The sequence below is a fragment of the Amia ocellicauda genome, chromosome 18 (assembly GCF_036373705.1).
Source record: "Amia ocellicauda isolate fAmiCal2 chromosome 18, fAmiCal2.hap1, whole genome shotgun sequence".
Lineage (NCBI taxonomy): Eukaryota > Metazoa > Chordata > Actinopteri > Amiiformes > Amiidae > Amia > Amia ocellicauda.
The window spans coordinates 16,865,464-16,890,131 of record NC_089867.1 but is presented as its reverse complement, the minus strand read 5'-3'; the positions used below and the strand labels follow the sequence as shown (position 1 = coordinate 16,890,131).

Below are 24,668 nucleotides of genomic sequence, written 5' to 3'. Positions count from 1 at the left end.
AGAGCTGAGGTTGAAATGAGAACCTGGAAAGGCTTTTGTCAGATCTGAAGGACACTGTTGCTGCTAGACCAGGCCCGGCCCACCGGGGTCTGCAGGAACTTGTCTGATCCAAGCTGTTATTTACTTAATTGATTGGTGGGGCCCCATGCCATCTGAGCTGATGCCCTGGGTTACGAGCTCATTTTAAATCGTGCTCCTAAAAAAAAAAAAATAAAAACGATGGGCAAACTGCAGCAGGCAGAGACTGACAGCCTGTGCACGACTCTGCCTTACTGTAGCAGTTGCACTTGCACTTAAGGAACCATTTTATATTGCGTTCATTGTTTATATTGAGTACAGCGTTAGATTGTAAAACAAATGAGTTTTGAATTATTGGAGTGTGATTGCTCTTGGTGCACACCTCCTGAAGATGAGAGCGATTTGAAAGGAGAACTTCCCGGTGGTTTACTTGAAAGTTTGGGAGGAACTTCCTGGAAAGGCCACAGCTTTCACTTTTAGGGTTTACCCATCAGTTATTCATTCGCTGTTTACACCAGAGCCTGAACTGACCCTGCCATTCGTCCTTGCTTTAAATACTGATTACCAGTCCTACATAATAATCTGCCAGTGTCCTACCTGGCTGTAAGCTCTGGCATTCTCTTCAATTTCACTGTATAAATATTTCAGGTTTGTGTCTGAATGGAAATGCACTCCAGTGTCCCCGTCGTGCATTAGATATTGGGCAGTGCATGCCTTCAATACTAACAGAACACACATTGTGCATACTGTCATCATAATGTTGCCTTTTTAAAAACTATTATTTTAGGATATTGTTGGTGTGTGGCTGCATAGTCCCATCTTAGGCTGCATTTCTAACCTGTTGACCCCTTGGCCATCCCCCCACTCTGCAGATGGTATCATGGGCACCTGTCGGGCAAAGACGCGGAGAAGCTGCTGACGGACAAGGGCAAGCCAGGCAGCTTCCTGGTGCGAGAGAGCCAGAGCAAACCAGGGGACTTCGTGCTGTCAGTGCTGACCAATGAGGAGAAGCACGAGAACGTGGACCGCAAGACCAAGGTCACGCATGTCATGATCCGCTACCAAGTAAGAAAGACTGTTCAGGGCTTCCTGTCTACGTGTCTGTCATCTGCCCTGGGGCTCCACACGGCTCCTGAGTGGCGTGCGTCTGCTGTGTGTGTGAGCACAATTTTTAAATGTGGTCTAGGCTCTGGACTGGTCCCAGGTGGGCGACTCTGCTGTTGTACCCTCGAGCAAGGTACTTTACCTAGATTCCTGCAGTAAAAACCCAGCTGTTTAAATGGGTACGTGTATGTAAAAAGAATGTGATGTATAGTAACAAGTGAAAGCTGCTGCAGATAAGGGTGTCTGCTAAGAAAGATAATATTAATAATGATATTAATAACAGGCAGTTTATTGTCTGGCACAGGCGTCGGGTGTTCTGTCCCACAGAGTCGGGTCAGTCAGTCAATTTGTCATTTCTGTTAAAGCATGTAACCCCCGCTGCTGTCTGTTAACTCCAGTCTTCCTTCAGGTTGTTTCTGGAGGGGAAGAGAAACCTTTTTCCTCTCTTTTTGTATTTATTTATGTATTTATTTAATGTATTTATGTGCAGTTTCACAGCTTGTGTGACAGATCTCTTGACAGATTGAAGTCCCTATGGATTGAAGTCTTCCTTTCTTCTTTTTTTCTCTCTCTTGCCTGGAAGTTTGGGTTTACTCTTTAGATGAGTGTGTGCAGGAATGATGTTATAAAAATGCACTTTCATCTCATACATCCAACTTAACTGTTCCTAGACTGAGGGGTTCCTACTGCATGCTGAGCTGCCCCCTTCTGGTCACCCTCAGAGAGAGAAATGCAGAAATCGGCGACTGAGAATAGTAACTCAGTCAAGGTGCCACTCAGCTGTATAGTGGCCTCCTGTGGTGCTCTGAACTCACTCTGCCTGTCAGTGTTTGGGTCTGGCTGCCCTGATGGCAGACTCAATAGGACAGTGTGGCTCAGAGCAGGGTGTGGTCTGTCTACAGGGTTGTGTTTCATTGTACCATAGGACGGGAAGTATGACGTGGGAGGCGGCGAGCGGTTTGACACCCTCACGGACCTGGTGGAGCACTACAAGAAGAACCCCATGGTGGAGAAGAATGGCATCGTCGTGCACCTCAAGCAGGTGAGCCCCCCCGCCCTCACGCTGCCCCCCTAGTGAAATGTGCACTTTAATTTGGCAGATGTTGCTGTGGATTATAGTTTTTATCCTGCCATTTGTTGCGCATTTATATGGATTTCAAACTGTGTATTATGTTAAACTCAGTTTTGTTTCTTTTGCCCAGCCGTTCAATGCCACAAGGATAAACGCGGCCAACATTGAGAACAGAGTGAAGGAGCTGAACAAAGTGGCTGACAACTCTGAGAAAGCCAAGCAGGGCTTCTGGGAGGAGTTTGAGGTGAGTTTCTCTCCTGGTGAAGTGGGATGCATTGTGGGGTCTAAGTTAAAATGCACACGCTGATGCTATCAGGAAGCCCCAGTTCACAGTCATAAAACATGAGTCTTTATTTGCAGTGCATCCATTAGAATCCCAAGGCACAGTACAAGGAGAGAGAAAATAAGCAACATGCAAAACAAAAATAAACTACCGGCATCATACCCCTAAAGCAGATCACAGATTCGCAGGGAACAAGCCTCCTCGCTGTTCTCTGTGCAGATGCTCTGATAAACTCCAGCCCTTGAAGGCACTGTGGGAGTGTGTGTGTGTGTGTGTGCATGCACGTGGGAGCATTTCAGGTGAATTAAGTGTTTTTTACGAAAATGTTCACTGTTAAAATAAAAATGCAGTGGAAAAGTAACTCACAAGTGGGCCAATTTAAGGTCCATTTGTAATTTTATGTAAAAAATATATATATGAAAAGAAAGAGAAAGAAAGCTCACATCGCAAAAGAAAAAGCCATTTACGTTTCATTGGAAAATCTCCTTCAAGAAGTCAAAGGGGAGGTCCTCTCTGCCCCTGCTACACAGCAGACATTTATTTAGACATTTAAATTTGATTTTTTTTATTCCCCGCTTCTTCTGCGCTGGGGATTTTCCCTCGGGAAGCCGGGCTGAGTTAGCACAGCGATTGCCCTGTCTCAGTGGTGTGCTGGCACCGACTCCCCACAGTCATGATTAATTAATCATCTGAGTGGCACACATCAGGTAATTTGCTCCGAGAAAAAGGCAAAGGCTTCAGCCCTGACCAGCAGACTCATTAATACACATTAACCTCAAGCCAGCAGGAGAGTTGAGCACGTCTCCTGAGCGGGGCTGAAGCGCGGGCAGCAGTCTACACACCACTGCCCCGAGCTCGGCTCCTCCTCACTGGCTCTCTGCAGCGAAGGTCATTGCCTGCATATAAAATCATGTATTGTAGTCATTTTTGGGACTTATTTTCCCCTCCCTTTCCCTTTCTGTTTCTCTGTATAGCCCAGCACACTTTCTAATCTGAAAGTCTTAGAGCCCACGGATCGTTCTCTGCTCTGAATGTTTTGTTTTCAATTATTTTATGATTTGCTTTTGCAGAACTTTGTTTTCCCCCAGTGCTCTCCTGTGAAGCATGTTTCAATGAACTGGGAAATCAAAGGAAACCTACAAAGATTAAAAACTGGGTTCACACTGCAATAACTGTGCTTTTGTATTGTGTCTTGAGGGTTTGTCAATAAATCTGTGCCCGTCTCCCCATACTGCAGATGTTGCAGCAGCAGGAGTGTAAGCTGCTGTACCCCCGGAAAGAGGGGCAGAGGCCTGAAAACAAGAGCAAGAACAGATACAAGAACATCCTGCCATGTAAGTGTGCAGCCCCTCCGTCGAAGTTGGCTTGTTTCTCATGCACATCATAGCTTTATACTCCCAGTCTCTGTAATGTCAATGGGAATGGTGTAAATACAAAATGTATATAATAAATAAACTTCCCCCTCATTTGTTGAGATGCACAGTGTAAGGGGAACAGCCCCTGCCAAGTCAAAACCCACAACACAAGGACACTAAGCAACGTTCTCATGCAGTTAAAATGCTCTAAACTGAGCCTGGCGGCAAAACTACCACACAATCCTACAACGAATGACTGGCAACAGGGAATCTTGTCCCAGTGTGGGTAATAGAGTTTGTGAATTTGTGTGTGTGTGTGAACTCCACTTCATCTACTCAGCTAGCAACGTTCAAGCATCTGCCCTCTCCAGCCCCTCTGAGAGAGGAATGTCTCTTTAGATAATAAGCACTATGAAGAGGTTCAGTTTTTAAGTGGCTCTTAATTGTCTTGTGTAATTAATTCCCCCCCGTTTGAATGCTCTATTATTACCCAATTTCTTTACGCTCTAGTCGATACCACCCGCGTGGAACTGAGGGAGGTGGACACGGAGGTTCCTGGTTCTGATTACATCAACGCCAACTACATTCGGGTGAGGACTGACCCCCCCACCCCCTTCCTGCTCGGCCCCTGTAGCGTTGTACTGCTCTGTGTTGTATTGATACTCTACTATCAGCTGTGGTCCCTGCAGACTCCAGGGGGCCCGGTCACAGGGCGAGCAGTCACTGGCCAGTTCTGTGAAACACCTCGTGTTTACCATTCCCCTCGGATTTCCCCTGCAGCTGTTGCATGAACTGAAGGGTGATGTAAAAAGTATCTAAGCACACCGAGGCCTTTGTGTCTGTGAGACTCTGTCTGTGTCCCTCTTTCCCTATGTTGCTCTGTGTCCCTGCCACACTGTCTCCTAACCTCCAGTCTATATCTTGTCTTTACCCAATGCAAACATCACCCACTCAGCACCTATCTGTCTGTCTGTCTAATCTGTCCATCTTTCCACCCCCTCCCCCCTCAGAGTGTGCAGGAGGAGGGGCGGCATGCAGACGAGTGCAAGGTGTACATCGCCACGCAGGGCTGCCTGCAGAACACCGTCGTCGACTTCTGGAAGATGGTGTACCAGGAAAACACTCACGTCATCGTAATGACAACCAAGGAAATGGAGAGGGGACGGGTAGGCAATTAACGCCAATGAGTCTTCCGAACCGTTCTCTTTATCGGTGACCAGTGTTTTCATTTTGCAGAAACACTGATTCAACATGGGGGGGATAGAACTATAGTCTAGCTGGTTGGCGAGAGTTAAGAGTGGGGCGCCGTATCCGCTTTTCCCTGCCACTGCGTTTGATTGCTATTGGCCTTTGATTGAGGCGGGTTTTATTCTGTGCTGTTAAGATTAAATTGATATCATGATGATGATTTTTTCTTAGTAGTCGCTCTTACCCAGGGTGACTTACAGTTGCCACAAGAAACATTTTTACAAAATACAGAAAACGCAATAAGTACAAATAAGAAACCCTCACACAAAGGTACATACACACTGTTACTGTGCTTTCCCATGTGTGCTTGTGTGCTTACCACATTTTTTTACTATCCCCCAGAACAAGTGCGTGCGCTACTGGCCGGATATCAACTCCACCAAAGAGTTCGGGAATCTGTGTGTGCGGAACATAGAGGAGAGGCCGGCTCAGGACTACATACTGCGAGAGCTGGAGATCAAGCGGCTGGACAGGGTGAGGAGAGACTCCCTCACCGATCGATCGCCCCAAACCTGCATGTTGATGGGAGCCCTTCTGCTGTTGAAGACGGCGGGCTAGACCTCATCAGGGCTGTTTTTATTTCTGAATTGTAGAAAGTGGATTCTGACCATACTTTTTGTTTTTTAATTGTTTTGTGCAACTCTTACGTTGTGTAGTTTATATGTATTCCAACAGGAATAAAGGGCAAACACACAAATAATTTAACAGGTGCCAGTCTCACTTAGACAGTTAAAACTACACAAACACACACACACTGACGCGGTGTACCTTGTGCCGCCTGCAGAACGAGAACCCCCGGTATATCTGGCACTATCAGTACCTGAGCTGGCCGGACCATGGCGTTCCCAACGAGCCGGGGGGGGTCCTGAGCTTCCTGGACCAGGTGAACCGGGCCCAGAATGGCATTCCAGAGACCGGGCCTATCGTTGTGCACTGCAGGTAAGAGAGGAGCGTCTCTCTCTGTCTCAGCAGGGGTGAGGGGTCATGGGGGGTCAGAGGGTCTCAGGCTAGGAATCTCTGACACGAAGGCCTCGCTGCACAGCCCTGTCACCAGATAGAAGCAGTATGCATAGGGAGGGGCTTGCCAGATATAAACTGTACGAAAGGTCCCAGCCAGGGCAATCTGAGAACAGCAGACACAGTGGGGGTTGGGGGTAGTTTGGTAAGAAAGGACGCTTGGGTTCGAGTCCCTGCATGTTTGGTACAGCCTGGGGGTGTGCCCAGCAGCTGGTCTGGAGTGGCATGACTCATGCCACTCCAGACCAGCTGCTGGGCACACCCCCAGGCTGTACCAAACACCAAGTGCCTCCCTATTGCCTCTCATTTTGCAGCTCCTGTGTCTATAAGCGTCACACTCCAGAGAGTAAAGCTATTAGAGACACAGCAGAAGCTTTTGGTTCTCGTTGGGCTTCTCAATGATGTAATCGATACAGAGCACGGCCGTCCCCGGGCTACGAATGAGCAGCCAGATGTGTCTGTTTCACCAATCTCACAGTAATGAGAATAAATATTGCTATCTGAATGTGTCCTGAGAAAATGGTTAAATATATTTTTTTATGTTTAAAGAATGAAAGAATGTAATTGTTGTCCTCCATTCCTCCCCCCGTTCCTTTCCTTTCCTTCTTTCAGTGCAGGAATTGGAAGGACAGGAACCATCATTGTAATTGACATTCTCATAGACATCATTAACAGACAAGGTAAGCAAAGGCACTGTTGCACAACCAAGGGACGGAGTTGCGCCCCTCTGCTAATGACACTGCTTAATTGTATTATTATAATTATTAGGATTATTAACTGCAAAGTGGTGCCACACCCAGAGTGATTGATGGCAAGAAAAAAAAGTATTTTCAGGCCTGAAAAACGCCAACACAAATGCAATCCATCAGAGTGTTACTCCTGCTATGTTTTCATTACTATGCTAATTTATATTCTGCATTAAACTAAAAGAAGGGGGAAGTGGAGGAGGGAGAGGAAGGAGGTTGGTTGACTAACACCCAGGTATGCTGTAACGTGAATAATTAAAATAAAAAAACGTTTTCAAGATCTCAGAAGTTTTCATTTTATTTTACCCCCCCTCCCACAGTTTCAGTTTTAGTGGATTCCCCTGTCATTCCCAAGGTAGTGCTGTGACGGCCTGTCTTTTGTTTCCCCTCCTGTGTTTCAGGGCTGGACTGCGACATAGACATCCCGAAAACCATCCAGATGGTCAGGAGGCAGCGGTCGGGGATGGTGCAGACGGAGGCACAGTATAAATTCATCTACATGGCCGTGCAGCAGTACATAGACACCGTGCAGAAAAGGCTCGAGGAAGAGCAAGTAAGCCGTGTTCGGTTGCGTTTCGTTTTCTCCACACATTGCAACACAATAACACTTTCAACATGGCTGCTGCCACAGCTGTCAGTATTGGCCCAGTTTTGAAGATGTAAATTTAACCTAAATCACAGACGGCCGCTGATTTGGGTTAAATTTAAATCTTCAATACTGGGCTAATACTGATCGCAAAACGTTGACCAGAGCAACATAGTTTATTAAGTTGTTGTTGTTGGTTGTTGTTTTCGTGGATGTGAAACTTTGACCGAGTGTTTTTCTTATTTCTGCCCCCCTTCCCCACCGACCTTGACAGAGGAATAAAACGAAGGAGAGGGAGTATTCCAACATCAGATATCCACCCACGGAGAACGCCAAGCTGAAGCCCAGCACACCCACCTCTCGCTCCTCTTCTCTGTGAGTCCCAGAGATAAGCCCTGCCCTCAACCCTGCTTCGCATCCCTGTGGTTTTTAATCCACTCCCAGATCAGTGCTTTGGGGTTACCTTAGACTTCACTGTTAATGAGGACAGAAAAGGGGAAAGTTCCGTTGGGATTACGTTAGAAAAGTTTGCCAATTAGCTGGATTTAATTTTATATTTAAATTGTATTGTGATTATTACAGCGAGGCATCCCCCACCATCACCAAAATAAATTACCTTAATATCTATCTCTCTATCTTGGATGGTAGTTATTGCAACCTTTATGTGTGTAAAACAGTCTCATGCTATAAAGAGAGGGCTCAGAATAGTCTGCACAGTGTGGCAAGTCTGGCTGCTGTAATGGTGGGCAATGCTGCCATCTAGGGTAAGAAGTGAGGAAGCAGCCTGTTCTAGTTCATCTCCTCTCCCGGTGGCTCTGCAAGCTTCAGATGTCTGGCCTGCCTTGCCTGCATCTCTCCGCTGAGCTGACAGTCACAACACAGCCGGGTCTGCTGGGACATTACAGTCCAGGTGTCCAGAGCGTAGGGGGCTTGGGTATCGCCCTGTGAGCCACTGGCTGGATGGAAGATTATTTGTTCTGCTCATTCACGCAGAGGGGGATTCTCATACGTGTGCCACATCTTGTATTGCAGGGTCAACGACGACTCCACAGGCGTGTACGAGAACTTAAACATCAGACACCCCAAGACCGCCGGGATCAGCAACACCAGGAGATAGGGGCCGGGGCAGGAGTCCTTCAGTGAGTGGTGCACCTTCCTCTGAGTTCTGTCAGTCCTGTTGAGGACACTGTTGTCCTGCTCTTTGACCGCCTGTTTTTGTTTGTTTGTTTATTTGTTTGTTTATTTGTTTCTTTGCGCTTCAGTCACCCCCTATTCTCGCGTGTGCAGTCAGTTACGTCATGTAACTGCTGTCAATTTAGTATTGTTCACTGTTGGTATTGCACTGTGAACAGTCTATCGTTTTGGCTCGCAAATAAATCATACTAATAATGAATAAACTGACAGTGCAGCACACTGTGAAGGACTTTCCTAAAGGCTGAGCCAGTCCAGTGAATAGCGATTTATTTATTTATTTATTTATTTATTTATTTATTTATTTATTTATTTATTTATGGTGTCTTGCATATCAGTCTTTTAACCTTCAACACCACAGACTTGCCTCACTTTCTCTGCTGGACTGTGGACACAGACCATGTGACCACAATGCACATCAGCATTCCAGCTGCCTAGTGTCGTATGAGCTCTAATGCCCTCCCGTCCCCACACCTGAGGACTAACTGGGCCCTGATTTTAGTCTCCACTCATGACTGTTATGGGGGCAGTTTTATTTGTTCGTTTTGTTTTGTTGTGTTGTTTTAGTGTGTGTCTACAAAAACTTAAAGTAAAACAAAGGCAGCATGAGTCATTTGAGTTGAAAAAATTCATAATTATGTCTCTCTCTCTCTCTCTCTCTCATATATGTGTGTATATATATATATATATATATGTATGTCTATATATAGAAGTGTGTGTGTGTGTGTATGTGTATATATATATATATATATATATATATATATATATATACACACACATCTATGTATGTATGTATGTATGTGTATATATATATATATATATTTTTTTTTTTTTTCCAGAGCTGTGTGTACACACACGGTAAACCCTCGCCATTGTTGATAACCCCCATTGCTGCCAAAACTGTGGTTGTAGACACAAGAGCTCATGGGGAAATAGGGGTTTAGGTTCTCCAAGGTTACAGTTACACATATCAAAGCTTTAAGCTGCATTTTTCTTCACTAAACACAAATGAAAAACACAGTGACCTAAAAAAATATAACATACTAGGTAATTTAACGTGAAAATGAATATGACCCAAATGTGTCATATGTTTCCGTGCAAAACCACGTGTACACAAATCGATATGCCATGGTTGACAAATTGGTAGACACAAGGAAAGTCGTGTATACATGAATTCCACGGTTGGCAAACACGTGGTTGGCAGGGGATTACCGTGTGAATGTATGTGTATAATATATATATATATATATATATATATATATATATATAATATATATGTGTGTGTGTGTGTGTACATTACATATACACAGGGGCTTTTTGTGTGCTTACATATGAAGCTGAAGTATCCAGACTTGCTCCAGGTTTAACAGTGTGGATTGTTTCAAGACCATCAACAGAAAGCTTGCTCATTGTTCCTTGTAGACCTGAGCTTTCAGCCAGTGCTGTGTCTGAACGCACAGAGACTCACTGCAGAGCTGCTGCACTGGTGTAATCGCAAGGAACAAATCAAGAAAAAGGTTACTTGGCAACATGCTGGGTTTCAATTGTCCCAGGCCACGTTCAGTCTGAATTGTAACAGTGGCCAGGTCATGTTGCTCTGTTTGAATTGTTTCTGGGAGCTGCGCAGCACATTTCTGAGCTGACCTAGAACAAAATTGCAGTTTGTATGAAAACAAACAAAAATAGAAGAGAAAGGAAAAGTTCTACATATTTTTAGCCATTTGGACTTTATCTCTGTGATTAAATAATAATAATAACAATTAGACTATATATATATATATATATATATATATATATATATATATATATATATATATATATATATATATATATATATATATATATATATATATATAATTACACCGATCAGCCATAACATTATGACCACCTGCCTAATATTGTGTAGGTCCCCCTTTTGCTGCCAAAACAGCCCTGACCCATCGAGGCATGGACTCCACTAGACCTCTGAAGGTGTGCTGTGGTATCTGGCACCAAGACGTTAGCAGCAGATCCTTTAAGTCCTGTAAGTTGCGAGGTGGGGCCTCCATGGATCGGACTCGTTTGTCCAGCACATCCCACAGATGCTCGATTGGATTGAGATCTGGGGAATTTGGAGGCCAAGTCAACCCCTTGAACTCGTGATTCATCAGACCAGGCCACCTTCTTCCATTGCTCCGTGGTCCAGTTCTGATGCTCACGTGCCCATTGTAGGCGCTTTTGGCAGTGGACAGGGGTCAGCAAGGGCACCCTGACTGGTCTGCTGCTACGCAGCCCCATACGCAACAAACTGCGATGCACTGTGTGTTCTGACACCTTTCTATCAGAACCAGCAATTTGAGCTACAGTAGCTCGTCTGTTGGATCGGACCACACGGGCCAGCCTTCGCTCCCCATGTGCATCAGTGAGCCTTGGCCGCCCATGACCCTGTCGCCGGTTCACTGCTTTACCTGCCTTAGACCACTTTTGATAGGTACTGACCACTGCAGACTGGGAACACCCCACAAGAGCTGCAGTTTTGGAGATGCTCTAACCCAGTCGTCTAGCCATCACAATTTGGCCCTTGTCAAAGTCGCTCAGATCCTCACACTTGCCCATTTTTCCTGCTTCTAACACATCAACTTTGAGGACAAAATGTTCACTTGCTGCCTAATATATCCACCCACTGACAGGTGCCATGATAACGAGATTATCAGTGATATTCACTTCACCTGTCAGTGGTCATAATGTTACAGCTGATTGGTATATATATGCACCTAAAGTACCTAATTTAAAGTTATAGATTATAGGTTAGTTTGGTGGTCCAGTGGTTATCTTAGTCACTAAAAATCACCAGATAAAATTGCTACAGGCTTAATTTGTATTAATTACAATACTGAAGATCTCACTAGCTATTGTAATTTGGAGCTGTATTTACTGGAAAGTTCAAATTATACCTGAGATGTTAGGATATATTCGATTTAAAGCATCTGATAAAATTCCTTTTAACAGTTATTTATTTTTATTTTTAAAAATAAATAACCACAAACTGCACCTCTGTTTAACATTGGGTTTTTCGTGTTGCTATGCATTCATCTCTTCCAGGAGTCGAGACATTTGTGAGCAGGGAGATGAGTTTTCAGTGGAGCTGACTGTGAAGATCCCCTGAGACGCACGGCGACATGCAGGCACAGCCAGCGGCACGGGGGGGTGGGGGGGCACCGCCCAGCTGCCATCGCGCTCTACAGGAAAGAAAGACTTTCACTCGCCAGCGTGACTTCATTTTTCCTCACCGTCGCTCACTTTTTCTCTCTCGTTTTCTCTCGATCTCTCTTCAGCTTGTATTCATGAAATAAGTGCCTCTTCCACTGAACTCTTATCAGTCCCACCCCTACCACAGCCCCTGCCCCCCAGCAGACAATCTGAAACAGCAGCAGCAGCGACGACGTCCGTGACAAAAAACAATGGCTGTGTGCGAGATCTGTATTCAGCAGTGAGATGGGTCGACACCCGCAGGCGCGCAAGGAGCAGATGCTTGTGGTTTGTTTCTCAGATCTCCACAAGGCTGCTACTGATTTATTTTTGTTTGTTTTGTTTAGTTGTATTGATCATATATAAATATATATACAAATATTTAACATATACTATATATATATGTATGGGAAGCAAAGCGTGAGGCCGATGTTCTGGAACTGCTCTACATACTGGATGCATCTACTGTAACCAAAGACCTCTGACGTGAAGAACCTCAGGTCATGTGCTTATGAGTGCTGGCGCAATGCAGAAATTGCACTTGTTTTTTGTTTCTGTTTTTGGAAGAAGGAAGAAGAAAGAGAAAAGAAAAAGTTCTGTTCCGAAGGTGATTGTTGTCTGAGCAGCAGAGGCCACGAATTGAGACTGGTGTCAAATGTGCCGATTGCTGATGCCACCCTGACTTGCACCTTTTTTATTGAATAGTAGTAGTATTGGTGTTCTGTTAGCGATTTACCTGGTCAAACATGGGGACTGGGCACTCAATGGCAGCACGGAAGAAGACATCAGCACAACTTTTCTTATAGAAATTCTTACCTGGGGAAAGTCGAGAATGCGTTTGTGTGCGTGTGCCCGCTTCAGACAACCACGCTCTCCTTTCTTAAATGCCACCTTTCTGGTTTCTTCTCTGGGCTGCGAGCTGAGCTTCTGTGTTTGACTTTTAGACATCAGTATCATATCTGGGTACAGTAGTGAATTTATGGTTATCGTTACGTTTATTTTTTGAATCCAGATTAATTGTAGAGGGCCTGTGAGACTACAGATGTCAAGTTTGTGTTGCCCTCTTTGTTGGTCTGTGTAGGTGGCTGTGATTTAGGGGGAGGAAAGATAAAGCATGCTAAAGTTCAATTCACTGAGCTAAGAAAGCGGAGGGGGCTGACAGTGTGTTAAGAGGGCCCAAGTCCATCTGGAGTCTGTTAACCTAATAGAGCACTTATATGTGTTTACTACTGCCAAGTCACTTCATAGCTACGTCTTTTGCTGCAAATGTAGAGAAGAAAAGTGTAGAAGAAAGTGTTGGGTTTTTGTTTTAATGCTTAGTGTTCAATCCTTTAAAATATTTGTGTGTGTGAGTGTGTAATCTGTGTATGTGAGGGAAGGAGTGGCGGCGGTGCTGAAAAACTATCTTCTCAGACTTCAATACTTGAAATTTTGTTTGTGAACTGTTGATCCTGTAATCTGTGACAGAATGTCCATATCAGCTATAAATTGTTCTTTGATTAGTTTGCCAGCTGTATGCTGTATGTGTCCGTATAATTTTTGTTATGTTTATTTTTATGTTTGATTTCTTTTTTGCGTTTTGTGTAAGCTGTTTTTTTTTTTTTTTTTTTCGGGGGGGTTGGGTGGTTACAAATTGTTGTATGTACATTGTCTGGTATAATTAATTATCTATTTTGAATGATCGGCCGCAATTTGCTCATTAATCTTGAAATGTATTTTACTCTGTGTAGAAACTGCAACCAAAACAAGCATTTCGGAAGCTGTAATTTTTTTGTTTTGTTTCGTTTGTTTGTTTCCTTCAATTTTACTTGAACATTATAAAATAATTTCTATCATGTTTTCCATTTGCTGCAACGTTGTTGTTTTTTTTGTTTTTGTTTTTTGCATTCTTGTTTTAATATCGGTGCCCTACTTTCGGGGCACTCAACTTTGTCCTTCACGACACAGTATCTCTACTGTTGCACTTGCGCAACCCGAACTTGCGCCCTACTGTGGCAAATGCAGTTGTTTGTAATGAATTAATCTGACAACGGAGAATAACACAATCTAAATATATATATATATATATATATATATATATATATATATTAAAGAAAAAATGGAAAAACAAACAGATGAATGTTACTCTTTTCTGTGCGCTTCATTCATACCTGGAGCTGTTTTTAAAAAATGGTAGGTATTTGCTGCTGACGTAGTTTTAACAAGTTCCTTGGATTTGAAGGTCGGCACAGTTGGCCGTTCAACCCAAGTGCCTTGTGATTCAGCACAACTGGGCACATAAAGAAACCCGCAGTTTCCTCGTCCTCTCTGACTTGCCCTTTTCAAAATCCCAGAGGAATCCCCCTTTTCCTGCCCAAAACACTCATTTAATTTTTGTTCTCCTTGAAATTGCACCATTGTCTGCCAGCTGTTAGCTCTAAATTGTGGCAACGAGGAGCTGCCGTTATCTACAAGGTGGGTTAAATTAAAGGTTTGTGCTTCTGAAAACCACTGACCGCTATGTTTGCGGGCAATTTAAAGACCTTGGCAGGTCAAACACATAAACGCCAACAACACCGTTTGAAAGAAAAATGTAAGTGTTTCAGGGAAATATCCCAGCAAAAAAACACTTGCTGTAATGAATGCACTTTGTTGCTGAATAAGTAATGTTCAGATCTAACTACTTTAATAGCCTGGTATGAAAACAGCAGGGGGATTTTTTAAGATTTCAACTCCAGAGCAAAATGGTCCTACATTTTCTCTAATTGCAAAAAGTTAAATAAGTTAAAAAGACAACATGGTTATGGATTGTGACTGTTTCTTAAGTTTATTGCAAATTCACATGGTTTGAAAAAGTGTCCAGTTTTGACCTGGAGCTAAAAGCTTTGAAAGTGAGTCTGACATTTTTTATTTTATGTTAAAGCAATTAGACGATATGTAATTTTCCCATTTACCGATAAGCTGAAAAAATACATATCTCCAAAATTGTTTTGTGGCAATTAACTTGAAGGGATTGCATAACATTTTAAACTGCAGAAATTGTGCATTTCTGTGTGTGACTTTAGTGTTAATGTACTATACCAAAAATACACATCGTTAGTATTTCAAATTCAAATATGTGCGGTGACATTTTACTTTTTATTGTTATATTTTACCCCTCTGGGTGTCCCGCACTATACATGTATTCAGATTATTTTAGACTAAAAGAAAGCATCGCCAATGTGTACTATCATAATTGTATTTTTATTCATTTCAAATGCATTTAATTGAAGCACATGCAGCTTTAGTATCACAAAGTGACCTCCATGGGTAATCAAATATGATAAGAATGAATTCGACATAATTTGACCCCATTCGTGAAGGGAATACAATGCAAAAGAAAAGGGATGCAACAAGTCCAGTGCGTTGAATGCAACTGTACCAGGTTTGAAGCAGTTTCAGGTCAGTACTCGATTAGTTTTGTGAATTTCAAATGGTTTTCTGAGATAAATTGACCCCACCCCTCTCCAACTCCACCAAATATGGCATTTAGTCCCTTTACACTCACTGTGCACAAGTTTCAAGCTGAAGCTATAGCTCAGTTTACTTAGCACATACAAAAGACACCAGAAAGGTGTGATTAAGAATACCATTTATAATTGCAATAAATGTGTTGGTGTTAAATTTAGTTTTTTATTGGCACAAATGATCCTCAGATCTCACTGCCTTTGGGGGATTTGTGTGCATGGAGAAGAGTGGTTTTACTCTTCGTTGCTCTGGTTATCCCGGGGCCACTGTTAGCTTAGTAAGGCTGTACTCCGTCACTCACTAACTGAATAAATACACAACACGACAAACTGACAAGTTCCATCAGCTTCGACTGCCTGGGACGAGGCTAGAGCCGGCGCAGCGACGCGCAAACTGGTTTTCTCAGATCCCAGGTGTGACGGTTAATCAAGTTAACGAGTGAAGTTGACAATCCGGTCTTTTCTGTAACTGAAATCTATAACCGGTGTACATCCCCATTTCCTGAATGCGTGGTTTTCCTTCTTCTGGATATTTATCTATGAATAAAAACAAAATCAAAAGCTTTTCCATATTATTAGAAACTTTTTTTTGTTTTTATTATTATTTGCTAGTGACTTTTATAGCCAAAAATATATTGTAAAAAAAAAATACATTAAGGAAATAAATGTACAGTCTTTTGGCAGAATAGCAGAACCATCATAATGCATTCTCAAGCAATTTACATTAAAAAAACCATCTCCCAGACACCATGGAAACAAATGACCCATCAGAGTAACATCATCAAACACTGACATATGTGCTTCTGGAGATTGCAGGAAAACACTTTTTCAATCTGTTCATTACCTTTTAAATGATTTTATAATCATCATTATTTATTACCTGGTGGCGATTAGTACAGCTCTTTCAGAGGCTGAGATATAAATATTAAGTGAAGGCACTGGACGCTCGGACGCCTATATAATGGCACAGCAGTGATGTGTAGCTGTGGTCGGGTTAGTCTGAGCTAATGCAGTGGATACATTGGTCCACGTCTGTCCTTTAGAGCTCAGCTGCAGTGACAACCAGATCGAGCTGCATCTGTCCAGGACCAGGGTCCACACTCCCTGCCTGGCGGCTGTCTGAACCTCACCACAGTAACGCCAGCATTAGCACAGGAAGTGTGTTGACACCAGATACAAACCGAAAGCACAAAATTCCCTTTCATCCAGAGGGAAGTAAAACCACCTTCATGACAACCATGTTGACCAGATGGACTCCATGGTCACCATGTCCACGCTGTGTTAATCCCTCAGTGGAATGAAAGTCTACCCAATACTGGTGGTTGGCTGACGCTCCCCCACAGTGACCAGACGAGCTGCCCAGCGTGTGGCAGGAGGGCCAGGGTGGCAGTTGATTGTCAATGCCAATCTCAACCCAGCTGAGCCTCCCGGCTTACCGAAAAAAAAAAAAAAAAAAATGCAGGCATGTTGTACAGCCCGTTCCTTATTTAAAGGATCCTATCAATGATCTCTTCATTCGAGCAACTTGCAAATTGGCTGTGCTACACAATTCTGCATGGAAAATAATTGACTGGTAGGACCTAGTGTATATTTTACTCATCCCGACTTAAGGACATAAAAAAATTAAAATACACTCATTACCACCGTTACGCATTGCAGAATATAAACCAGGTCGCCCTACAAGAGTACAAACGATGAAGAAACAACAAAGAAATCTTACAAAGGTTGTGTGTGCGTCACAGCAGATTGCGAGTGCCGTCACTGGTCTGATGGCTGAGGCCCTGGCAGCACTCTCGTAGGGGCGGAAAAAAAAACTAGATTGCTCTTCAGCATCAGGTAACAGCGTTTCCTTTTGTCAGAGCGACTGAACACTGAGGCCAAGCAGCAGGTTCATACAGTCACGGCTCTCTTTTCCAGGATTAGTTGCCCATTTTTCACATGAAGAGACACGTCCAGTGTTTTCTGATGTCATGGCAAGCCGGTGATATTCACTTCAGTTAGCCTAATCACCCCAGAGGCCTGCAAGGTTGGCAATGGTGAAAGCATAATACCAGCAGTCACAGTTGATTTATACTGTAGACATTTGACAAAATGTAATACCCTGTAATACATCTCCACTGGAATTTACTGCTACAACTTTCATTGTAATGCCATTGTTAAAAACAAAGCAAAACATGAGTCGTCTGAGGATCTAGTTGTTTTGTTTTTTTTTGGTTGCGTAGAGAGAGGTCTGTGCTTTGTGTGATATGTGCGGGTGAACATCTTTGAGCCAGAGGGGGACACCTTCTATTCACCCCCTTATCATTTGACCTCTCAAGACCTCAGCTAACCTTGTTGGGTCAAGGAACAATAATCTGTGTAAACAGACCCCATGTTAATTTCCTGTCCCGCTTCCCTTAAGAGCTCAGTCTGTGCTGAAACTAAACACACTAGAAAGAAAACAATCCCTTGCATCGGTACAAGCATGTGTTCGTAGCAGCACGGCAAGACGTATGTGTTGGCAGGGAGCAGGTGGGGGGTTTCACTGATCTGCTGTGAATAACTGTGACATCGCGGTGGGGGTGGGGTTGGGGTTGTGAGTGGTGGTGACAGGTGTGGTGGTGACCCGGCTGAAGCAGCGCAGGCTCCCCGTGCTGAAGACACACTGCAGCGGCCAGAGGACGATGCAGACGAGCATCACAATGAGGATGAAGAAGAGCACCAGGCGCTTCCAGTCCGTCAGCAGCCCCAGCCGCGCCCACAGGCCCCGGGGCCGGACGGTGCTGAGCTCGGGCAGCGCGGCCTCCTGTTTGGAGATGCCAATGTCGATGCAGATGCAGAAGTCTGAGTTGTTGGCATCGAGAGGCCGCTTGTAGCACAGCTTCTCCCCCTCCATCCACACGGGCTCCTCATGTTGCAGGTGGGCGGGCAGCTTGCACAGCACCTCCTGGCTCGTGGTCAAGGCCGGGGGACCCCTCTCCGGGACGGAGGTGAGCTGGCGGCACAGAGGGCAGGGTATCTGGCTGGTGTCCTGCTCCAGGGACAGCGCGGCCGTCAGTCTGGAGAGGCACTCCAGGCAGAAGGTGTGTGTGCACTGCAGCACCTTGGGCGTCTTGAACACGTTGTCATAGGTGTTGAAACAGATGGAGCACTCGGGCTGCCCGGCCCCTGCCCCACCCCTCTCCGCGTCCACCTCCTGCTCCTCCCTCGGGGGGTCTTCCGTGTGCCACACCTGGGACATCGCCGCCATCTTTCCTTCCAATGCCAAACGCCTTTTCTTTTTACTTCTTAATTGCTTCTTTTACTTTGAGCACTTCTGCACCTGACAAAAACAAACAAACGATTAAACCAGGAAGTGAGCCAAGTGAAAATGCTCATTCTCAGTCTGTGAAGGTGTATCCACTTCATCAAGCACTATAGACTACTTCAATTGCAGAGAAAACTCATTTTCTTATTTATGTCATAATGGCAACACCGTACTCCAATTCATATATATCAACCAACACTCACCGTGTGCTCTCAGCAGGGTTAATCTTCAGATTAAGAGTTTAGAGACATATTTATTACTCATTAACACAGGCAAGCAGGGCCAATATTTATTCTCACCGGCTTTAGCCCGACCTGCATAGCTGTGCTTGTATCTGTACCAGGCGAGACCAATGTCATTTTCCACTTCACGTCACATGTACCCAGCATTATCTAAATGCTTTCTGGTGTGCTTTAACAGCAGGCCTTTATTGTTCCTCACAGCGGATAAAATGACCTTAAGCAACACTGACTGTTAAAATATTAAATAACAGTAAAGTAATCAAGATCTGATTTATTTTCATGCCTCATGGAACAAGTGACTGAAACGTGTAGGGCTGTGCTTAAAAAAACCAAGCCACAAGCACTGCGCAATTAATCCAGGCCTTTGCCCACAAGGCCCGGCTATCTGTCTCTGTAATGCTTACCTGGTCCCTTTGTGGTTTGTGAGCTCTGTGTGGGATAAGCAAACAGAACAGATAGTACCAAGCAGTACCAGAAAGACACCTTTGTAACTAATACAGCTGTAATTAGATATTCAGGGAACAAGCTTCGTGACCGAGCACTGATTGTTTGCCTTATCCGTCAGTGCTTCAACTGATCTGTTTCAGAAGCCAGGATTTGTGAAAGTTTAGGTTTTGCAGGATTCTGGGTGTAAGTATTCTCAAAATTCGGAGTCTTCCTCTCAACCATCCAGCCCTGTACTTGTAAACTGATGAAGTTGATCAGATTGCAGACCCAGAAGACAACATCCATTAAACCTCGATCGAGAAGCAGACCCCAAGTTCACCTCTATTCAGTTAAAATTACATTCAGTGTAGTGACACTGAATTCGCTGAGAGCTGCTACGCACGCCAATTCAAACCTTTTCCAGATTAACTAAGACCATTACAACACTGAGAGAACATAAGTATTATTTGATGCCGTTAACCTCGACCTTAAACCTGAACCGTTTCCCCAAACGCTCTCTCCCATATCTGACCAGATGCACGATCCATGTGATGAGTGCTACTGATTTTCCATCGGAGTCCTGAGGCACTGAAATTAAATTTCATTCTCTCCCCCTGAGGCAAAACTAGCTTATATCATTCCTTTCACTTTTTGTTTTTTTTTAAACCCAACCAAACCCACCAAACTGGAATGCTGTTAGCAAATTATTGTGCAGACACTGCCGCCTTTGTTAGTTCCTCGCCTGCGGCATTTCCACACCAGCCGCTACACAAAACTGCCATCCTCTGTGACCTTAGAGGAGAGGGACAGATCTCACAAAGGGAAAATTAATACGTTACAAAACTACACGCTGGCCTCCTGCTTCCCGAGGAGGTCACAGCCATGACTGCAAGTGATGGTTTCCATGTTAACTTCTTCTCACTGCTGCTTTGAAACTTTTCTCACTGCTGCTTTTGCCTCATCTGAGACCACAAGGTGAGGGGGTAATAAATACAATTAAACTGCACCAACATTGCATTTGTTCCTAAAATCAGCTCTCACAGGTAACAGCTTAACTGGCATCAGGGTGAAACACTGTATAGATAAACACACTAAGTCCCAAGTCTATACCACACCGCTCTCTCTTTAAAGCCTTTATTAGGGGACCACAACTGCTGTGCTGTCAGGCATGTTTCTCTGCGCCATTTTCCTCCGGCTGGAGCTCCCTGCAGTGGCAGCAGCTGTGTGGACCATCCAAGAACTGTAATATGTGGACAAGGGGGCGGGGGGCTTTCCTCTGGTGGGCTTGTGGGGAGCTCTTCAGACACTGTGCTGCACTTTGACATTTCATAAGCATCACAGTGCATTTGTTGTTCGTTTCTGCATGCTGAGGGGAGTCCAGCAGGAAAAGTGGGGGCGTCTTTTTCTGAGAATTTGTAGACGTTGCCAGGACAAGGAAAATGACCGGCGGGGGTCTGAGATTATGTACTTTCCAACAATAGGAAAATGTACTTCACGTTTCCTCGCCACAGTAATGGTTCAGTTAATTCAATCCAACAAAACAAAACAACATAAAAATACAAATAGAAATCCCCAGCTGAAGGGCACTCTAGTTGTGTTCTTGGAATGGGTTCGGGCCAGCGATCATTTTTATCTGGGAAACTTAATTATGCTCAATCTCACAGCTGGTCGCAAAGTGATTTCTAAAACCTAATTGAGCAAAAACAACTCCTTTAGAAAAGATGCATATAACATGTACAAGAGAGTCACAGCGAGGCCAACTGCTTAAGTCGCCTAATTTTGAAAAGCAGTTGGAAGTGCCGGCCAGCAGCTCTCAGTCACAGACGCCCGCTGCAGCTGGCAGCACTGTGTCCGCAGCTGTAACCCGAGTGATTAGTGGTCTAAGGTTTGTCAAAACCAACTCGGTCTGGTAACTGATTACCCAGAGAGACATTTTCATCCATTTCAAATTAACTAACGTTTTCTTTTTAATACCTGCTGGTACAGAACACAAGCTCTGTTAGCGAGAGCAGATCCACGTTAAAAAAGGAAGAAGTTAAAAACAAATCTGAACTTTGAATCACTGAAGCAATAGTGTTGTTAAGAATTGTCAAGTTCATTTATTGTTACTGTTATTTATTTGTTTGGATGGAGTGAAAAAGGTGCAGCCTGCAATGTGTACATGAAGAAATACCTGACCTGCTCTCAAAACCAGGCTCTTGGTGGGCTGGGCAGCATTTAAACAAAAAAAAAATGAAAACGTTTTGCAGATACAGTCAGGATACAGTCAAGAATAAATCAGTCAGTATCAGAAACTTTCAATGATCACTCTTAACCTCACAGGAAAAAGTTTGAGGGAAAGTAGGTCACAAAAACTCAAACACACATAAAGATATAAACGGTTCATCTGCTGTATATATACATACCTGTAGAGGTTCTTTGTCCTAGCTCCTCAACCCCGTTGCTCTCATGCTGCTTTCACCAGCTCCTCTGTCTTGTCTTCGTCTTTGTCTTCGTCCTGCCTTTCTGTGACAAACCGAAAACCAGTTTCCCTTCAGTGATTCATAGATGCGTGTCTATATTTATTTATTTATTTATTTATTTTCCCTTCTGCTTTTTTGCCTGTTTCAATAGCTGCTGGCAGGTTTCTTGTCCCAGTTCCCTGTGCTGGTGATCTCCTCAATGGTGAGCTGCAGCACCTGGCTCAGCAACTCTTCTGCCCTGCAGGTCCAGCCGCTCCTCTGTTCCAATCCACACTTACCTGGCAAGCCCAGCCCCTTTGCCTTTTCAGACGGTATGTAAATGACATTGATAACGAGGGAACAATAACAAAGCCTGGGGAGAAAGGAAGCAAAAAAAAGAAAAGACAGATTATACCAATAAAGCCCCACTTGGCAGGTCACTGCAGCTGCTTACACTCAAGCATGACTTAGCATTTGATAAGAGGAGACGACACATGGGCAGAGATGGCTCTGAGGAGCTGGCAGGTCTCTCTGATCCAAGCATGTTCAGTGAGGCTGGTAACTTATAAATGCGGGAGTTTCCATGTGTGCCTTCGTTCGTGTTTTTCTGCCAGTCAGTGCAGAACGTAAGACGTGTGTTTGGAAAGGAAACAGGGATGTGAATTCCAGACCTGGGGAGGATGCACAGTGGTTCTCTTAAAACACTTCGTGGTCGTAGCTCTGAGCCCAGCTACCCTATGATGGCAGAACCCAATACTGTACTTGTGTCAGTAGAGAGAAAGAAGCCCACCACACCAGCACACCCCACAGGCAACGGATCCCAGAATGCCTAGAGCAGTGGGTCTCCAACCCTGGTCTTGGAGAGCCCAAATCCACTTAATCTTATAGGTCACCTTAAATCACCAATTTCTAAATACTTGGTAGTTATTAATCAATTAAGCATCTCAACCAAGGGATTTCTTGACTTGAGAGGCTGAAGGTATTCAGGTGATTGCTCTACTGGTTTCTAAATGACTGAATTTACCAGACCAACTGTTTTGAATTTAATACTTTCAGGTGTTTATAAATTGGTAATGCTGCCCAGCTCTGCTCTTTAAATTGGTGACCTCCAAAACCTGCTGGATAGGGTCTCTCTAGGACCAGGGTTGGAGACCACTGGCCTAGAGCCATTTCCTGATATGCCAGTACATTTTACGGGAACCTCATCCTAGCGACGGGTGACAACATCAAGGCTTCACTGCATCCACTGTGACTCAGTTTAAGGTGTGTGTAGGTGTGTGTGTGTGTGTGCAAGGGGTATGTTGGGAATGGCAATTATGTGTTTTAAAAGTCAATCATTAACATGGCCTTTCTTGGAAGAAGAGGAAAATTAAAAACTCCCTCTGCTTTAATGTTCAACAACTGTGTGACGAAGGTAGACCGGCCCATTACTCAGTCCACTTATGTTGCAGTTGCTGGCAGTGCTTCACCTCCTCTGCAGATAAGGGCACTCGTGCCTCTGAGCTGGAGCTGTGCAGATGTTGCTAAGTCATGAGGGACACGGAAATGAAACCGAAGTGGGGGGGGTTTATGATACAATTTGCCCCTACGTAGTATGTGAGTAAGCCAAATTAGAGTGTAACTCTACCCTGAATGATTCGACATAAAGAGAGAGTGTTTGTGGGTCAACTTGGGCCCGACTGCACTTCTGTTTGTGTGCACTACAGTATTCTGTACACACAGCTCTCCACGTCCTATGGATGGTCAACTCTCTTTAGTCCAGTTCATTGTTGAGGTTTTAGCTTTGGTTCTGGTTCATGTTTGTTATTTCTTGGATGAGCTGTGTATAAACAGTCAGCGTGTTTGTTTGTGTATTTGTATAAAGGAATAACGGAAAAACCAAACAATACATAAACAAAGGCATATTTGTGGCAGTCCTATTAACTGTGGTTTTAGATTCCAGCTTGGGAATGGAGCCAAGACCACTGCTTCTGACAGGACACCCCGAGCACAGGGTATGTGCTTCACAATCTGGGCTGGAGATGAATAATAGCTATGTGGCGTTGGACTAGAATCTGCCATGTCTTTGTATATCGTAGCTATATTGCACGATCACGATAAAATTACTTTTAAAAAATGAATTTTAATTGTTTTTAAAGATTTAGTTGATTTTAAAGCACTAGTTGTTTGGGTATTCGGTTAGTTTTGTTCTGTTTTTTTTATTTTATCAAATACATTGGCCGTTAGGATTTTAATTTTAAATGCATCGGACTGTTTTGGTTTGTTTTTTATTTTATTGTTTTATTTGTTTTTTGGTTTGTCCGGTGCATTTTCAGTTATTTTCAATGTATTTGACCCTTTTGTTGGTTTGCAGTTTTGCTTTAATCACAAGTTTGTTTTATTGTTTTATGCACTTGTTTATTTGAAGTTCATGTATTTTGTTTACGTTAATCACTTAAGTGATTTTAAGAATTGATTTTAATTGTTTTTAATCATAAGTATTAAAATTTGTTTTGATTGTTTTTATTTTGATTGTAAAATACTTAACCTAATAAAACAGTATATTGCACGATCAGTCATGGTTTATGGACAATCTCTTAGCAATTTCTTCAAAGTAGTTTACCATGAGTCACATTACCACAGGCACAGGGAACATTCCCACTTCAGCATCCTTCTATTCCATTGGGTGCATTGGGTGGGTGCAACCCCACTGGATAACAGAGCGCTGCGGAATAACAATACTGGCGGTTATGCACTGCTTCTTGCTTTACTTTATTTTTTTTTAAGATTACTTCCCTATCTCAGTGAATGAAAGGCGGATTTAGTTTTCCGAGTCTTTGTCCCTTTCGAAATCAACCCTTGGCCCCGACAGGGTTTTATCACTATGAAAAGCGAGTCGACTACAGTGCAGTTGACAGTGTGCCAGAGGCATTGTGTGGCGCGAACACCGCGAAACAAAGT

At 43.8% G+C, this 24,668-nt stretch overlaps 2 protein-coding genes across 3 annotated transcripts in view; one reads left to right on the top strand and one right to left on the bottom strand.

The window, feature by feature from the left end:
- ptpn11b (protein tyrosine phosphatase non-receptor type 11b) overlaps positions 1-13,690 on the top strand; it is a 57,092-nt gene extending 43,402 nt beyond the window's left edge. For both annotated transcript variants that reach the window (XM_066691235.1, XM_066691236.1), the window contains exons 4-16: positions 891-1,083; positions 2,048-2,164; positions 2,325-2,438; positions 3,715-3,811; positions 4,343-4,422; positions 4,843-4,998; positions 5,423-5,554; positions 5,865-6,019; positions 6,710-6,777; positions 7,245-7,396; positions 7,704-7,804; positions 8,462-8,568; positions 11,702-13,690. In XM_066691235.1, coding sequence (XP_066547332.1) covers positions 891-1,083; positions 2,048-2,164; positions 2,325-2,438; positions 3,715-3,811; positions 4,343-4,422; positions 4,843-4,998; positions 5,423-5,554; positions 5,865-6,019; positions 6,710-6,777; positions 7,245-7,396; positions 7,704-7,804; positions 8,462-8,546 — 1,450 coding nt within the window. In that variant the 3' untranslated portion in view covers positions 8,547-8,568; positions 11,702-13,690. The remainder of the gene's footprint in view (positions 1-890; positions 1,084-2,047; positions 2,165-2,324; positions 2,439-3,714; positions 3,812-4,342; positions 4,423-4,842; positions 4,999-5,422; positions 5,555-5,864; positions 6,020-6,709; positions 6,778-7,244; positions 7,397-7,703; positions 7,805-8,461; positions 8,569-11,701) is intronic.
- A 2,213-nt stretch (positions 13,691-15,903) lies between these two features.
- rnf223 (ring finger protein 223) lies at positions 15,904-24,649 on the bottom strand. Its single transcript, XM_066691234.1, has 2 exons — positions 21,693-24,649; positions 15,904-18,634 (listed from the first exon to the last, which is right to left on the bottom strand). Exon 2 carries the CDS (start codon positions 18,560-18,562, stop codon positions 17,855-17,857), a length of 708 nt encoding a protein of 235 aa, XP_066547331.1. The 5' UTR covers positions 18,563-18,634; positions 21,693-24,649; the 3' UTR covers positions 15,904-17,854.
- Positions 24,650-24,668: the final 19 nt, after the last annotated feature.

What these genes read in the sequence shown, in the direction of transcription:
- rnf223 (XM_066691234.1), bottom strand. Translation starts at nt 18,562, where the DNA reads ATGGCGGCGATGTCCCAGGTGTGGCACACGGAAGACCCCCCGAGGGAG.